The sequence below is a fragment of the Phlebotomus argentipes genome, unplaced genomic scaffold, assembly GCF_947086385.1.
Source record: "Phlebotomus argentipes unplaced genomic scaffold, Phlebotomus argentipes genome assembly contig_8, whole genome shotgun sequence".
In the NCBI taxonomy this organism is placed as follows: Eukaryota; Metazoa; Arthropoda; class Insecta; order Diptera; family Psychodidae; genus Phlebotomus; species Phlebotomus argentipes.
In genome coordinates this window covers 458,084-476,520 of record NW_026776151.1, presented here as the reverse complement: position 1 = coordinate 476,520, position 18,437 = coordinate 458,084, and the positions used below count along the sequence as shown (strand labels likewise).

Here is an 18,437-nt window from a genome sequence, read left to right as displayed (position 1 = left end):
CAGCGTCTTTCCTCACTTTCATTAAATAAATTTCCCTCTTATATGAGAATTCTTGTGCATTTTTCGCCGCCTGCAAAGCACCAAAATGGACACTGACGGCGGCGGAGATGTGAAATTACTTAATGGAAGAGAGGGAAAATTAATTGAAAATCCCCAAAATATGCTTGTATATAGTGCGAGGCAGAAGATGAGGCGCAGCGACAGTAAAAACACTGAATATTTTAGTATTAATTTACACGTACTCTCCCATATGACGCGCTCCTCAAATTTGACCATAACTTTCCTCCGCATACAAATAGCCCATGAAACAATAAATGGACAAATTACTATTGACAGTGGTGGTAAAAAACACCGAAAGGGATACCTCTTCGGGAAAGGGAGGGAAGGGAAAACGTGGCTCTATTAAATATTAATGTCTTTCTGCTGCGTTATACAATATTCAAATTGCGGGTGTTTGTTCAGGGTTCAGGGGATTTTTATTATGAAAAGCTGTTCTAGTTTTGAGTATTTTATAAATTTTCATCCCTCATCAATGGCTGCAGATTTAATTCATCCTGGCAGGAGTCGCTCTAAGTGCTGGGGAAACTTAAGACAACACTGGCGTTGTAATAACACAGAGTACAATTTGTACGCATTAGTGTCATGAGATAGAAGATAAGAGGTCGCGCTGTTAGCATATAACTTATTCGAAAATTAGACCACACCACCCCCAAGTCATTTGCCTGGCAAACGAACTGGGGGTGGCTATTGAGGGCCGCTGTATCGAATTTCGAGTTGAAAATGTGTCCTGCACGAAATAATTAAATGCGCATTACGCGAGTATGATGGAAATTGTGTGGAAAATGTTCTCAGTGGCCAATTGAGGGGGTGGTTAAATTGGGAGGACTTGTGTGCGTGCAACTGGTGAAAGAGAGACATTTGTATAGGAAAATTATTTGTTACATTAAATAAATTAAATCCTCGGCGATACAATCGGCCGCGGCGTCTTTCAGCAGGTCGCAAAGAGGGATAATTTGTCTGTGCGGCTCCAATAAATTCCCCGCAGCACAGCGTCAAATTGTGGGTGACAAGCGTGGCGGAATCTCTTGGATTTCAACCCCTTCTCGGCACGGGTAACACCTCCTGGTACACTGATAGGAAGCTGTGAAGGCGAAACACAATCTGGAGCCATCATCTTCAAATTCCCCAGCCGTCACGGGGGTGGAAGGTAAGAGTCCAAAGTCATAACTTTACCTTCTCCCACAGGCGAAAAGACTTAAATTCTTATCTACCATCGCGACCGAGGCACGTCAATCAACCCTTCGTGCAATAAATATCTCAACTGTTACCCTCAGAAGCCAAACATTGGAAAGATATCGCTCAACTCCCCACCCAGAAAGACGATGTGCGGTACCATGAATGTCTTAAAAACTTATTATCTCCACTCTGACATGCCCTTTTCTTGCAAAATAATGCCAAAAGGGTGCGGGCAACACGATTGTGTCTTTTAATAAGACTTCAACCCTTTCCGCACAAGTGTTGAACCGAATCAAATACCAAAATGTACACGGAAACGCTCTATGGCAATTTTGGGGTGACTGAATGGAGGAAATGGCCTGAAGAATTTCTCTCCGCTGGATTTATTGCCAAATTTAATTCCCTCAACCCCCGACTTTTCACTGGGTGCTGAGCAAGAGCCACCACTAATGATTTGTCGCTGATGAATTTATATGACTACATAGCGACCGATATTTACAGTCTTCTCGCCTGGATTTCGGGGATGTTTTTGCTGAGAGAGAAATGTGCTCGCGAAAATGTAAGTCAAATAATCGATTGATGCTTCTGCAAAGTGAGCACTTATCCACCCTTCATCGCAACTCCACCCGCCCCTGTAAATTCCCACCAAATCAGTGTAATTAAAGTTCATACTCAACTTTTCATGCGCGCACGAGACGCACCAGAAATCTTCTGAAACATTAAAATCTCGCGTGGGGGTGACTTTTGTGTGTGAATACGGAAAATATGTGCCCCAGTGATTTTACCGTGAATCTTCGCGGGGGTTGGGGGTGTTCCAGAAGAATAATTTGCCCCGCAGAGGGTGTGAGATATTTTATAGAGTGACTGCGAGTTTTACGTTACAATGAGTAATTTCAAATTAGTTTTCAAACTTCCATATAACAAGTCAAGATTTTCAAGCTTATTATATGAAGGGTGGATGACTCTGAGGGTGTTTTCTCGCTCTCTCTCTCTCTCTCTATATTAATATATTAGCTTAAGAGTCCCTGAGAGAGTGAGAAAAATTACACTCGAAGTTGGGGGAGTTTCGAGGGAATTTCCTCAAGTTTTTGGTGTGTCTTCGTGGGCTGCGGAGGGCGCGCGGGTTAAAGTGAGGAATATTGTACCTCATTAAGTGAGCTATTTTTGGAGATTTCCTCCTTCTCAGCTGTGGGTGAGGCGCAGAAAAAAAGGGTCATAAGTCGTCATCATCTTTTGCCACAGAAAAATGCTTTCGGCTCAAATAAAATGATGACTGTTCGTCTTTTTTCCGCCTCGCCCCCTGAGGCACTTTTCTCGACGTCTTCCACCACATATACCAAGGCATTCTCAGAGACCCATCGAGCCATCGGAGTGTTCGGGATCACGCGTTGTGTAATTTGATACAGGCCAGGAATTGGTGTCACTGAGAAAATTGTAATAAAATCATGCGGAGGAATCCCATGAAATTGACGTGCCTGATGATGGTTGGTGTGGTTGATGAAAAAACCACCGAAACAGTCGAAACAACCGAAAAATTGTAAACACATTAAATTGTCGTAAAAAGAAGTCTCAACAGTGCTCCACTCTGATCACCACTTGATGGGATCTATCTCAGCATCCGCGCCGCGATTGCCAATAAAACATTTTTTTTTTTGTCTGACGCTGTTTGATCTTCGAGACAATTATTCAAGAGTAATTAAGAAAATGTTATGGATCTGGGCGCGAGGCTGCGATGGAAATCCGCGAGAGGAGAGCGCGCGCGATACAAGTGCTCGCCGCAGTATTTGTGTTATCCCGAATGGTTGTGTGTACAAATGTGTCTGAAATAATCAATTTTTTCTCCCTCCCCGCCCCCCGGCTCAGCACCGACGATCTATAAAAGATCTGAAAGATCTTTCCAACAACAAGCGCACTGAGAACACGGATTGTCTCTAAACACAGGAGTCATCGTGTGTAAATATTAGCGTCTTCCGCATCCAATATCGATATCCATCTCCCGAACCATCAAACGTTTATATCATAGACGAGAGCATATGTCGTCTCGGTGATGTTTCTCCAAATTGTATTTTTGTTACTTCTTCAGACTCCCACTTTTCGATCCATTCTTCGATGCCTCAGAACCTCGAGAGAGCGGCAAAATAATTAAACTCCCACTACCAATGGCGAAATAAACATCTTGATGTGAGAATTTCGGGCCTTGTTTTGGATAGGAATTCCTTAAGAGATTGACTTGGCAGAAGAGAGGTCGATTTGTGGTCGCGGAGCAGCGAATGACTAACTTTGTTTCTGAGAAAGCGCAGAAACGCTCGCGAGGGGCTGATTGGTCTAAAATGACCCTTTTGACTCACCAGAGACTTTCTCGTAATACGAAATTCTGTGAAAAGATCCGGTGACTCTGCATTGGCATCCGAGAAAAATAATTGTATTATTCTTCGCGTGAAGAATAAAATAAAATTGTGATGTGTGTAGACATGGGATTCACGAGAAGAATAATAAGAAAATTATGGGCCGAAGAGGGGGAGTTGGTGGGCCTACACAATGTACTATGTTGAGGGTAATTCGTGCCACGATATAGTGTTTGTTTGGTTTTTCATTTGGCTCTCCTTTTGATGCTTTTCCCAACGTCAAATATCACTGGCTTTGCGGTCAAAATCAATGCTCTGCCGAGTGGCTTTCAAAATGCAAGAAAGACGCGAGGAATTTTGTATATTTATTCGACACTTTTTCTTCCCTTCTCATACTTCGCCTTTAAGACTTCTTTCGCAGATACGCGCACACACTTCCTGGTATGATTCTCATGTGCGGTTCTCGCGATCTGCGGTTGCTGAAGATGACTGATTTCATGGGTTCTCTGGATGGGAATCGGCGAGAAGCTTGGCGAGAGGCGATAAGACATTTGTCAGTGGTGTCTTTAGTCACGGAGAAACCTCTCGATCGCCTCTCTTTTTTGGCTCACATGCTCTCTGTGGTCAGACATCATTTAAGCGTCTGCAGCCTCTTTTTTCGGCAGTCATATTAATGTAATCCTTTGTCCGGCCATTGAATGGAGCTCATGATGGGCAAACGGCTGAAATTACACCTCGCTGGATTTTTTATTTTATACTGTGCGCGACCCCTGAACTGGGGGTGGGCGGAAAAAGCTGATAATAATGGAATTGAGCAGACAGAAGCAGATTTATTCTGGAAATCACGCGCGCCCAACAATAAAATATCATCCATTCAAGTACATGAAATCAATAGTAATCCGAAAAACCCGGAGCGCAACACGACCGGTGGCTAAATAATGAATCAACAAATTCGTTTACATTCACAAAATCATTAAATCAAAATAATTTTCATGTTTTTGTGATTTCCAACATAATGACCGTCCCGTAAACCAACAAAACACCATTTCCACCCCCGCGCGCGACCCCCAAAAATGCGTGCGCTCTCGGACAAGAGCGCCGCGTATGAAGAAGAAATTAAATATTCATGGAGAAAGTGTATTATAATTCCACCCTCTCGTCATCATCATCAAACTCACCCTCCTTTGGTGCTGGGCGATATGGAAAAAAAACGAAACTATATGTATGCGAGAGGCGACGTAATAAAAACATCACATCGACACCTTCCATCTGGAGTTAAAGGTGATGATTGTTTCCAAATTTGATGAAAATTACCCGCGAGTATTTCACCCAGAAATTCATGCTTACAGAAAATTCCTCAACCCTCCAAAATCCATGGCAAAGTTCATTATTTGCCGTCAATTGGAGATTGGAGAAAAAGAGTGCTTTTTTTCTTCTCCCAGTTAAGTGTTGTGTGTGTGAGAAAAAGCCAAAACCTTTCACCTCAACAGCGCGTTTCTCTCGTCAGAAGAATAACTCTAACATGAAATATCTAACGCCGCAAGTGGTAAAATTATTATATTTAACCATTCTTTTCACTCCACCTCTCAATAGTTAGAGTGTGAGTAAAAATAAAATGTGCCACTTTTTCTCAATGTGGCTATTTTTCTCGCAAAAGACCACTTCGGTCACGTGAAACGGTCATTTAGGCAGCAACTGTGACTCTTGTTCGATGGAATGATGGCCTTACATTGTATGGGGAAAAGTGTTTAGTTGCTAAATTACAAGAAATTTAATATTTTCCCGCCTTCCACACCGCGACCAGGCCCATTCCAATCCCACCCATAATCTCAACCACATTCATGCGTCTTATCTCGGGCACAGAGACGCTGAGGCTAATTGAAATGGCTTTGGGAGTTAAAAAGGGAGATTTTAGTGTTTGACTAAAGTGCACCTCATCAATCACGAAGTACCAAAACCGCACAGCTTTTCCCTCCTTCAAAATACACAACACACTCTTTCTTTGGTTTACAACCGTTTCTCATCATCTTGTAGAGCACGTGGAAAAAAAAGCGCACTGAATCTCGTTTATCATTTTGCATTTTTCGGGATAAAATGTTTACAAATTTGTTTCAATTCAATCGTGAAAGAAGTGCTCTTTCTCCACATTTTGGGCGATGTGCCTTGAGGCCTCTCTCTTGAGTTGGGTTTGTGCATATGAATTATTTATCGGCGTTGTTTATTTTCTCTGGACCATTTGCGTTCGCCACTGAGCCATGTTTCAAAACAAATTCCCGCCCATGAGCGCGAAATTGATTCTCTTTGATTTTCTTCACACCATCTCACATCAGTGCGCTTTTGATCATTCTCCAAATCAAATCTGGTAGGATAAGTTGCATTGCATGCAATTGGAGTGACAATATCTGCCAAATAGCATGATGAATTCACGATAATGTGTGTACATTAGATGCCAAGAATCACAGCTAAACGCTTAGCAAAACCACCCCTTGACGAGCCACACACATTCACAGACATTCAGAAGGGGTTGTGTTGTGATGTGCTGGTGCGATCCATCATAAAATTCATTCCGATTCTCCCAATTGACAATGAGGCCATCCTCTCAACAGTGTCACCGTGGATAAAGGAGCCCCGAGAAGAATGGGAGAAATTCACGTCAACCCCTATTCGTCACAGTTGCACGGGGAGAACTTTAAAATTACACGCAAACGTGTTCCATTGTCTACTCGGCCAAGGGGTGGCTGGTCCTATGAATTCGATTGAGTCCCGCCGAGGGGTTGACTCGATGCGCATCACAATGGATGGTGAGATTGAGAGATGCGATGATGTTTTGAAAGACCGCACGTTACCGCATTTCACACTGCCATCTTAGCGCTGATGCATTTCCATGGGGTTCATCATCAGCATTCATTCTTTCCCAACTTCAATCTCCCATCGAATGGCAGACCGAAAAGCTTGGTGGATTTCTGGGAATTTCCTCTATATATATATTGCCACTGAGCGCGCGGGGTGAATAAATTGAGGATTTCAACTCAAATAAAATAACTCTTGGAATGATTTAACAAGATCGTAAATTTACTTAATTCTCAATTAAAGCTAATTTAAACGTATATGAATTAAATTTATTCGAAAAGATATTGCTCGATACAGAAATTAAATTAAAGATTACACGCATTTTTTACAAGCCAATAAATCACCGCCACTGTGAATTTCCTTTGGAAATTCAATCTCTTGAGCTCTGAAATATCATTATCATCATATGCACAAATGGAGGAGGACTTAACGAGGAAAATTGCGTGTTTACCTTCTTCAAAATTTCCACCAGACCATTTCAGATGAGCGGTGAATTGATTTAGAGAAGCATAAGTAATGAAAAGTTTAACCAACCCCGAAGATTCCCTCCCACTTCTTCCACGCAATTTATCCACGGCGTGTGACATCATTACGCAAGACGGGGCGATTTTTCAGTGAAATCATAATTGATTTTATTGTTTTGACAATGCACACTCACACATAGTGTCTCACCCTCGACGATGAAACACTCAAAATGCACGGGGAGATGAAATTATGGCCAGATGGTTGGGTATTTTTCCTCCGCGGCGATATCATTTTTCCCATCAAACGTAATACGACACATAATCAACTCGCACTCTCATGGCGAATAATTTTCACTCTCGAGTGTGCCGAGAGAGAGAGAGAGTGAACATTTTAATTCAAGTAAATTTGTCAAATTCTTATCACCTTTTCCGGTATTATCGTGCATTTTGGCCCGTGACAAAAATATCAAATAAATGCGAAATGGGTATAATGGGCGCCCCATTATGGCACACTCCACTGATGTCGCCCCATTAAATGCCACGTCTCGTGGCGGAATCATCACTCCACCCTTCGATGGCGTGCGCACGAGGGTTCAGGTGCCACCGGGGGATGTCTTTGCCTCATGAGAGGCGGCATCATCCACCAAACGGCATCCAATTTTTCAGCCCAGAGGTGTAATCTGCGTAATTTCGCAGACACGACACATCGCAACCCTTGAGCACATTCACCCCCACCGCCAACCTCGCCAGTGCACGGCGGTGGAGGGCCCGGAAAAATGTGATTAAATGAAGATGATGGCATTCACATTTGCCATTCTATGACGCATAGGCTGGGGATGGGGAGGATCGTATGTGTGAGCGGAAAAACTCATCATGGGGTGAGCGAATAAAATGGTAGCAATTTTCCAGAGTCAAGCTACAAACTTCCATAATTATAATCATTCTTTTCTATATAGTTTTTAGACACACTCGACAACAGAGACACCAAAATGAGAATTTTATTTATTTCTCAAATACACAAATTGTAAGCAATTATTGGCAATTCAGTAGAGCGAATTCCTCACCGAACCCGCGCGCCAACCTTGGCTCAACTATATAGAATTTTCCAGCGCGGAGAAAGAGAGCATTATCATTTCACAATTGGGCGAACACTAACACTGAATTTGATGAACCGTATCTCAATGCGACCGACATCCCCTTTTTCTTCTGCCCCATTCCTCAGAATCAAATTTCCCGGGGAGGAAAATCCATCGAGCAAATTTCCTCACGACACGATTTGTCTTGTGCGCTCCCGAAAGAGATGGAAAAAGTGCGGTAAAAATTGTGGTTTTTCCGCGGACACGCGGTGAAAACAATACGTGAGCATCGCGATGGAAAAATGCTACAAAGGCGCGCGCCTTTACCTCCTTTTTTCCCGGTTATTGTGAGTGTTTCTCGATCTGGAAAGTGAGATTAAGGATGGCGGAGACAAAGAGCGCCAAGTGACTGATTAATCGCGGAATAAAAACGCGCAATAGAGAGTTAATAATTGATTTCTTGCCCGCGCCCGCGGGGGAAAAAAAAGGGTTCCTTGAGATGTTCACGTGACACAGCGGATGAGATAAAAGTTACCAACTCATTGAACACTCGAGAAACAATGAGTAAAAGTCTTCAAGATTCCGTCATTGTTGGCGCGGTGTTATATTGAATTTTTCACGTCTGCCATGAGATACCTTTACAAATAGTTTGCGTCTTCGACACCTTCCGCGAGACGCGCGCGCGGTTCAGAGGTCGAAGTCTCTCGACTCTGCGGCGAATTTCACCATATCACCCAAAATAATTGTTCGGAAATTACAGCGTCAACTCATGGCGTCCATATCTATCGCCCTTCTTGTCGAAAAACACACCATCGATGGCAACAATGAGTGAAATACTCCACCCGCCACGCGAAATTGTGCAACATCACCATTAACAAACACCCCAACAACAGTCATCAAACTCCCCGACGTGGAATATCAAAAATTACTGCCTTAATGCACTGGACTCTCTTTCCGTCCACCTTTAAATTCTAATGCACTGAAGCGGTCGCTTTTTCTGCCACGTCACAAATTCAATAAAACTCCAACATGGTGGATGAAATTGCTGCATCCTCACTAGGAAAACGTTGTGCTATTTTGCACAAGAGAGGCGCAAAGAGCATTATTTGGCACTGGGAAATTTTGACAATTCATTTCTGTCGCATTAGCAAAGTAATTTAGAGAGATTGCAAGCAACATCGCAGGAATATCTCACATCCCACCGATGTATTTAAAAAGGCTATCAATTGTCCCATCGCGGCAAGAACAATATTTTTCCGCGCTGCGGGGCAACGAGGGGTGAAGGCGAGTGTGTGTAGAACTAATTGAATTGAAAACATCGATTATTTTCTCTCCCAACCCACTGTCATCAATTCCACCGTTGAATATACACTCTTGCAACCCCCCTGGAAACATCCTTTTGTGTCCTTGCACAGCAATATTTGGTAGCGTATGTCAAAACTAAACACATTATGGGATTTTCTTGCGCTGCCCTCATTGTTATTTCAACGCCAAAATTGTCATGTACGTAAACACATTAAGAGTGAAATCTCTGATCTCATCGGATGGGAAAAATCCACAACTCAGAGAGGGTATTCGGCTGGCATTTGAATAAACAACCCCATGGGCGAAGAAGTCACCCATGAGACACAGATCTCAGCTAAGCCACTTGAGAGATCGTCCAAACATTTTGCCTTCTCAATTTATGTATGGTTAATGTTGAGATGAAAATATATAAATCACGGCAAATGAATAATAATAATAGAATCAGTGGTTCATTATGTAAATCATCGGCAATGGAGGGTGGGAAAATCCGTCATTGCCATGTTATTCATAAGTTTGTTCAGTGTGATTTTAATTCGCAAATAAATCAGTAATTTAATTTTATTATATGTCGTTCCAATTTGTATCAATTATTGTTTATTTTATTTTTAAATAAATGCCATGAAATTAATAGTCAATCTGTCATTTACACATGCTTTGAAGGACAGAAATTGAAGAAAATATCACAAAACTAATAAATAAATATGCATTAATCTCTGTGGAAATGTTTCTTGTAGATTATTTTCCGTAATATTATTACAGAAATTATAAAAATGATTATCATTTACTTTGTTAATAAAAATTTGAATTTTTCCCCAATAAAAATCGTGATTTTAATAAACAATGCTAAAGTGAAACATAACCTCAATTTTTTTTAAATAAACTGTTGCGATTTTAAGTATGAAGTAATAAGAAAAATACGCAAAAATACAATTTTAGGGAGAAAAAACCATAAAATATTGTATGAAAACGTGAGTTTTAAAGTTGTGAGTTAGATTTCAGTGAGTTTTCGGTTAGATTTTAGACAGTTTTCGGTTAGATTTCAGTTATTTTTTTTACTTAAGTCTTTTTATAAACAACCAATGAAATTTAAAGTCCAATTTAAATTTAAAGAAACTATCGTTGCTCTTTGAGTTTGTGTGAATATTGAGATAGGATGACTTCATGGCAAGATAGTGGCGCGAATGGTGGCAAAAAAGAGACTCGTATTTTCCAATCAACATCCGCGAAATGCTTAGAGTCCCATCGGCCACATGAATCGACGTCTCATATTGCATTATCAATTTAATGAGGGCCACAGTGTTAGAACCTCTGACACTTGTTTACATCGTTCATCATATTTCTTCGTTCGCCTTTTTTTCCAGTTGCCGATAAGGAATGGTGTTGTGAATGCGCGATTAATAAATGTCATTAATTAGAGTCATTATTTGTCGTTAATTTAATTGTCATTGGCCATAAATTTGCACCCGGAGTAATTTGATTACCATATTTTATAAATTATGTATAAACAATCTCGGGCAGAAAGTCACAATAAAATTTTCAACGCATGTTAGATGTTGGTATTATGTTGCCCTATTGACAGTGGCTTGAAAAATGGCCAACTGGCGATAGCATTTCTCCCTGTTTCCTCACACACATGGAGATTGTCTTGGGACTCACCTGGATCTGATGAATCCAATCCGGGTTGCGGCTGGGCTGAGAGTGGGCCAGGAGTGCCTCCTGAGCCCGGCGATCTCACGTCATCGTTGACTGGTCCGCTATATGACAGGGACGAACTAGGTGGTCGCTGGAAAGGCACAAAAACACCCTCAATTAGCATCAATAAGCATTTCAAAGGGCGCAAACTGCTCACAAGAGATTGAACTTCTGCGCTCGCGGGGGAAAAAAGGCACAATTCAAACACCAATTAAGCACCGGATCGACCAATAAAGTGGAAGAAGTGATCAATTAAAGTAAGACGGATGGACGATCGGATGGACGCTTGACTGGTTTCACTGCTAGACGATGACACTTGACCAAACACAAACGGACACGGGAAAGTGAGCAAAAAGTATGCGCTTCAGACGCACGGGTTCTGTGTCTAGAATTTTTGATTTGATCGACTGAATTCATAATAACCCAACAATTTATTGACAGTCAGCATGATCATGAATTTAAATGGGTCTGTAAGTATCACTAAATGACCACTTCCACGTTAATTTAATTATTTATTGTCTTCTAGCTGTGGCGTTTTTTCTCCTCTCCACCTCGAAATATCACCTCTTTCGGATGCTCAATCATCGTGGGCTTCGGACATTTCCATATCAGAAACTTGATTGAAAGGTATATAATTAATGCCTTTGGATTTCGTGGGATTTTTCAACCATTCCAGATCTCCAAGATTCTCCAATTGTCTTGAAACTTTCTCTGCAATTTTCATTCTTTTCAGCTTCAATCTCCAACTTAAGTGAAGAAAGAAGAAAAAAGATTGCGGCATAAGAAACGCATTTCCGAAGGTGGAAATGAGATCCAGGCGGGAATGCTATTTATAGACAAGTTCGAGTCATCAGTGGAATTTATAATTCGACAGAGATAACAGCATTTGGATGAAGAAGGAGGAAAAAAGTTATACATTTTATTGAGTGGTTTGCGAGAAGAACGACGCGAAGCGCGCACTTGTGGTGGTTTAGCCATTTGAAAATAGTATAATATTAAATGTGTTGGTAATTATTCGCTTATAAATCATCCGCCAAGGAGTAAATCGTAAATTTAATTGTCGCTGTCTGATTTTTTACGCACACCATGCAAATTGATTCAAATAAACGCGCTATAAATGCTGGCGAAAGTCGCTTTGGCGTGGAATATCTCGTGTCTATGTCATCATCCCTCAACTATCTCATGAGCGATTCACTGCTTTTTTTTTTCCTTGGGCTTGTAAAAATAGATGGATGCGAAGGGAGAAAGAGAGAGAGAGAAAGTTGAGAGAGTTTGGGGGAAAAAGTCAAAAGTATTTATGGGCACTTGACGGATTATAAGATGATCTTCACGAGAACATGCACTTTTCCACGTCTTTTTTTCCTCATCATGCACAGTAGAGGAACATTAATTTGAGACACCTAAGAACCAGTGAAGGATTTGCTTTACAAAAAGCATACTTTTCAAATGGAAAAATGCTTTTATTTTCACAACAAAGGGATGCAATGAATTGTTAAACGGAAGGTAAAATCACATAATCAAAGCGTCTTGCAATGTAAATGTCTTCTAGTATTAGATTCTGATGTTTTAATGTTATTTTCTGTGCCGTTTTAGATTTATAGATGAATTTGAAGTGTCTTAACTTCATTTTGCTGTTCTTTTGCATAAAAAAATTAGAAAAAAAACATCAAATTTTAGGGAGGAAAAGGAAAATTGGCCTTAATTTCTCAGGTGGCCTAAATAAATTTTCGCTACTGTGTCTTCCTTCATGAGTTTTGAGCACTTTTGGAGTCACAAGAGTGTGTTTATGTATCACTAAAATGTTTCTGCTGGGATCACATCTCAAATCTCAATATATATATGTATGTATGTATATTCTCTCTCACTTCAGCGTGCATCGGTGGAAGAGAGTACATGTGGCCCCATCATTAAATTTAGATTACATGGTAAAGTTGAATGCTGCGTTTCCCCAACCATAAAAAAGCCCCACAAGTGCGTTGTATATTCATAGCGTAATGAGAGTCTATAAAATGTCAGAAATTAGATATAGCACGTACTAACTACTTGTCTTATTTTCGCCACCGATGCCAAGATCGCCAGGACTCGGCGTAGGACGCTTTTCGGCCGTTTGGGGCGCATCTCAGCGCCCCCAAATCTCACTCCCCGGACATCTGTGCGAGCCGTAAAACTTCCTCCTTCGGCGTGTATAGTTTTATTGGATGATTGTGTGCCTCATCGTGAAGTGTGTTTTGGGTATTATTTAATGAAATGCTCTGTTAACTGCACACCATAAAGCATCGCATTCATTTCTTCCGATGTGGCGAGATGAGGAGCATCGCCGAGAAGAAGAAGAGTGTTGCGATACAGACAGTGTTGGTGGTCAGACGCACACATCATTTGTATCATCCACCCAACATGCCGAATGATATAAAAATGAATTATATTCAGCCACTTTAGCTATCACTCCGTCATATAGGTTCTCCTCTCTCTCTCTTGCTTTTTTTTATTATTTCAATCAGAATAAATCATGCTGGTGCTCATACAGATTAAAAGGCAATTCACCGATTCTCTCTGGCTCGCGCCCAAATACAGCCCTGAATGACGCAGACTTTTGTGACACAAATGACGTTCTCGCAAGTCATTCACTTTCTAGTGGATCATTTGAGACAATCACATTCATGGGAGCAATTAAAGTCTATTCTTTGATCACTTCCACGAAAGAAGATATATTTTCTTATATGCTCAAGTCAACGAAAAAAAGAGTAGAATACTTAGAGATTACACCTCACAGCTTCAGTAGCGCGTCTCGCGATGATGGAAAAATTCTCAGTCTTTAGCCGGGAATTCTCGAGAACTGAGCAGAGAAATTTTGATTCAATAAAATTCGATAAAAACCTTAAAGCTTCGCCACTGTGACACATCATGTGTGTCGCGATGATTGATTGTAAAATCATCCGCTGGAGTGCTTCAGATGCTCTTTCCCTCCGCACTGAGTGCATCTCTGTTCAATTCGTCACGGATTATCGAATCAAATTTTATTGGTTCAGGGGATGATTTTTCCCATCGCATTTTTTTCTCCCCGTCCACTCAGCACAAAAGGGCCCCAGAGAGGAATCGATAAAGTGGTCTCTCTTGGAGGATTCTTCAAGTGAAGATTCTTCAAGACGCACATTTGTGCCGATACACAATTCAGCCGCGCTCGCTCTTTTGTGTGCAAGAAAGTGTGCAACAAGAGATTTTTGTGAGATGATTTCGGCAAACGGAGACACGCAAGATGCATTTTATGGCCACAAAGCCGCGAGTAAGTATGTTTGAAGACGCGCATTGTCCTTAGCTGCGCTTGGGCAAAAGATTCAAATACTATAAATTACATAGTTGCTACTTGGCGGCGATTCTGGACAATTTCGGGGTCGAAATGGAGGCAAATGATGTGAATTAAGCGTGAGTTGCATTGTTCATCAACTCCTTTCTCTTCGCTGGTTAGCATAAAAGCCTCCACTTGACTCTGGGTTAATCTCCGGAGCATCATCTGGGTATAGGAAATCGGCGGGACAATGTACCCAGAGTGGGTTTTGAGTGAAGAAGAGCACAAGCGGCGTCCATTGAATTGGACGATGGACGATGGTGTAAATTATTGCACCATTCATGCACGTGTATTGTGTGATTTTTGAGCGGAAATTGTTGTGATTGCAGAGGTGTATACAATGTTGCGGAAAGCACACAATAGTTGGTAAGAATTCCAAGGTGGCACATCTCGATCACCTCTTGAGATATCTTCGGCAACAGCTGGAGATCTTGGCATATGGGAGACGCTCCGATGATTGTGATGGATTACAGGAGATTTTTCAGGACTCTCTCCCTCATGGCAACCCCTCGATTTTCCCACACACACGCACACACACGGAGGAGAATTCATTAAAAATCCAAGCGAGGCGCGCGTGATAAAAAATGATTTTTCACCATCTCACAAGAGATTTCCATGGAGGATACAGGAAAAAAGTGTGTTGCCGAGGAATGGGCGAGAGTAGAAAGTCATGTAGTGACTTCTGGGACACTCTGCTTGGGCAGGAAATCCCGCGGGTGTTTTCCCAGCCGAGGGAGGAACATGAGATGCATTTGTCAGAGCATCGATGAGGGTGATCTTCACGCCCAAGAGATGCACCGCGCGCTGCCAGATGTTGGAAAGTCTCTCGCGGGAAAGCGGATGCAGATGATAACTCTCTGACCCCATCCAGCAATTAGTGATAGTCACATGCGCGCCGTGTGACAAGGAATTAGCCTGGAAATTCGCCGGGCAGAGAATGTCCCGGCAATTTGCAATGTTATAGCGTCCAAGAGCGTCGCCAGCGAGATATCGCGCACTCCGTGGAATGTTCTGAGCCAGCAGGAGATACTGGTGGCAGAGAGAATGGGTGAGAGATTCAGAATCGCCGCTACTGATGCACTAATTTATGCTGCACATCCAACTCCTATGCAAGAAGTGAATCTCTTTCCCATCTGCGCCGTTCACATGCAGCACGAAACGCGTTTCACCTCTAATTACTCGCAACAACACCAAAGCTACACTCATGGATGCACTCACTCCTCTGCACAATACCATCCCGAGATGGCTGTTCACGATTGGCGACGCTCATGGCAGACGAGCAGATCCTGCACATCCCCAAATTCCGATCTCACTCATGTAATTCCCAGTGTTTTGGCCAAAAATATTCCTCTTGCTCATGATTTTTCTGGGTTTTCTGCACAATTCATCCACTTAAGTGCATCGCAGCCGCACTGTGGGTGGCGGGAAAATGCCTTCACACACTCACCCCCATTCGAAGACATGGCGGCTCAACTAATCGAATTGACGCCGAGGAACTAGAGTGATTCATTGAGCAAAGAATCTCTTGAGCGATGATTCCCCTCTCGCGAGCACTCCGAAAGTGCTCAATATTAAATTATCAATTATCCACCCACACCCCGGACGCACTCACCCTCATCTGCCACCCCTCCTGAGAGCCATTTTCAGCTCTCAGACCATTTATTTGATTATTTCAAAATTAGATCTGAATATCAGATGAGTTTGTGCGGTTGCAGTTTTCGTTGGTGGCCTCGTTTTCTGTCCCACCCACACCCCTTTGGCAGGGGTTGCTCTGGGGCGCTCACCCCCCTTCAATAGTGGGTGAAGAAAATTGCTATTGGGCCAGCGAAAGAGTTTGGGTGAGTGTGTTTCTGCGTAGAATCACTTTTTGGGGATGATTCTGCTGGTGGCTTTTATCAAATTTTGCATAATGTGGTTTACACATTAAAATTCATATAATGTGCTTAAAGGGTGACATTTAGCTATTTGCCATTGCCATCAGTGTGTGCCCCCTCGAAAGGGTGACTTTTTCGTCCCGGAGCACGGAGAGTGTTATGATGGAAATGCAAATAAAATAGAATTTAGATTTAATTACATTCAATGGGATTTGAATAAATTTCAACCGCACAACCGAGACTCGCTGATCTCACTCTCGCACACGCACTTTGGTGTGCTTTATGGATTCTGCTCACTCAAACACCAGCCAGATAGAAGTATGGCGAAAGAGCCTAACAAGGAGAATTTGTAGGAATTAAGCAGAGAGTGAGAGAAAAAACATTGTACATTGTGATATTTGGAGTGAAAGAATGAGAGTGAAAAATAACCACGGGTGAGTTGGTCAAATTGAAACAAATAATGCCTTCAATTACATCAAAAGTGGATTATTTATTTATTTATACACACTTTTTTCACTTGTCTGATAGAACATTCATAAATTTCATGCTCGAAGAGCACAAAACGTGCATTAATAATTCGGCCATACACTCAATTTACACCGCGAACATCACAAATGTTGAGCGTCAGTGGATTTTCATGTTTCCTATGCGGGTGAAATACCGCATGGCAGAAAACCCATCTCGACAAAAATCCATCACAAAGTGGAAATTGTGTGTGTGTGTGTGTTATGAAGAAATTGAAATCCCTCCGTGGTGACACAAAAGAGAGCGGCCAAAATCCCGAAACCAAAATCTCTTTTTCACAGGGAGAAAATTGACGATTGACTCTGCAAAATGTCTCAGCGGGACTCCATGGTCTCTCGCTGGGACTCTTTTTCCCATCCTCAGTCATCCGTCTCTAACTTACTCGTGAGTCTGGGCGAGAAAGAAATCTCATTTGCTGACGGAATATCTTGGGAGACAGAAGAAAGAGGCACCAAATCCAATTTGTTCAGGTTTCTGCTGCCCAAATTTGACTCAATCTCTCACTGCACGTGCACTTCACTTGTCTCACGGGGTCATCATTCCGCTGGCCGATGTCCCAGGGGGTATTCAGAGCGCTGGATTGACTCAAGAAGATTCTATTTGCACGCACTTTGGCCACCTTCGTGACACATAAATCCAATCTTTAGCACCCGTCGATGTACTCGCAGAGTGAGCGAAAATTGATTAACACACAAGGACTCTATTTTAGACTGCCTGTCCAGACACTTTTTACGATCGTTCCGCCTGATTCAGCCAAGGGGAAATGAGATCTCTTTTCACGGGGGCAATTGGCGGTTCTCGTTCGGGGAGACGGCGAGTCTTGCAATTGCCAGGAAAGACCCTCAAGACTCTCCACTCGCGCACTTTTTATGCACAACCATTCGGGTTTTCTGAGACACTCTTTTCTTTTTGCCATCGCATCCGAAGCCAGAAGACGCTCTCCATCCCAGATGTGTGGCATCCGTCACTCATGGCACACAGTTCTTTGTCGGCAGAGTCATCCCATTCCATTCTCTAATATTCACTCTCGCGAGATGCTCAGCTTATCGGCGCACATTTAAGGAAAGTCCGTAAAAGGCAACCCAACGCTTCCATATTCATAAGGTCATCTCAGAGACTTGCCGATCGCATTGCTCGTCGAAATTCATTTACACCTCGTGGCAAAAGTCTGCCACACAATCTCAGCCACTTCTCCAGGTGGATTTCCTCTCCTTTCCATCAACCACAGAGAAAGAGAGAGAGAGAGAAAATCGCGGAGAGTGTCGCCGAGGCGCCTTTTTGGGGGTGAAATCACATTTGAATCAATTCTCTCCTCCCCCCGGATTTCCCGCCAACAACATCCGCGATGCCCTCGCGAGAGACCTGGAAGTCCCAGACAATGCGAGAAAGGCAAGACAATCCGCGGTAGCAGAGTGGCTGTCAGGTTGAAGTTGTAAAAACGTCGTCGCTAATTTATGTATCGCTCCATCGTTTGGGTTTTGAGACGCGCGGCGCAATATGGGTAAATTGTGAAGCACAATGCATCGAATCGTGTCTTCATCTTTTGGGTGCTAAAATGAAACGAGACTGCACATCTTCGTGCACAATCACTGCCACAGCCACTTGCTCATTTCCATACAATTTTCCCATTGAGACAAATTAAATTTCTCACCTTGCGCGTCACGCAAAAACGACTGCGCGCTGGCGAGATCAATCAATTGCGGGAGTTTCTTGGAAATTTCACCACA

The 18,437-nt window shown here is 42.5% G+C and overlaps 1 protein-coding gene across 1 annotated transcript in view; it reads right to left on the bottom strand.

The window, feature by feature from the left end:
* The window catches only part of LOC132261208 (homeobox protein homothorax), a 195,082-nt gene that overhangs the window by 115,180 nt on the left and 61,465 nt on the right, over positions 1–18,437 (bottom strand). Inside the window, exon 7 of the mRNA XM_059759868.1 lies at positions 10,933–11,059. Within this exon, the coding sequence (XP_059615851.1) occupies positions 10,933–11,059 (127 nt within the window). The remainder of the gene's footprint in view (positions 1–10,932; positions 11,060–18,437) is intronic.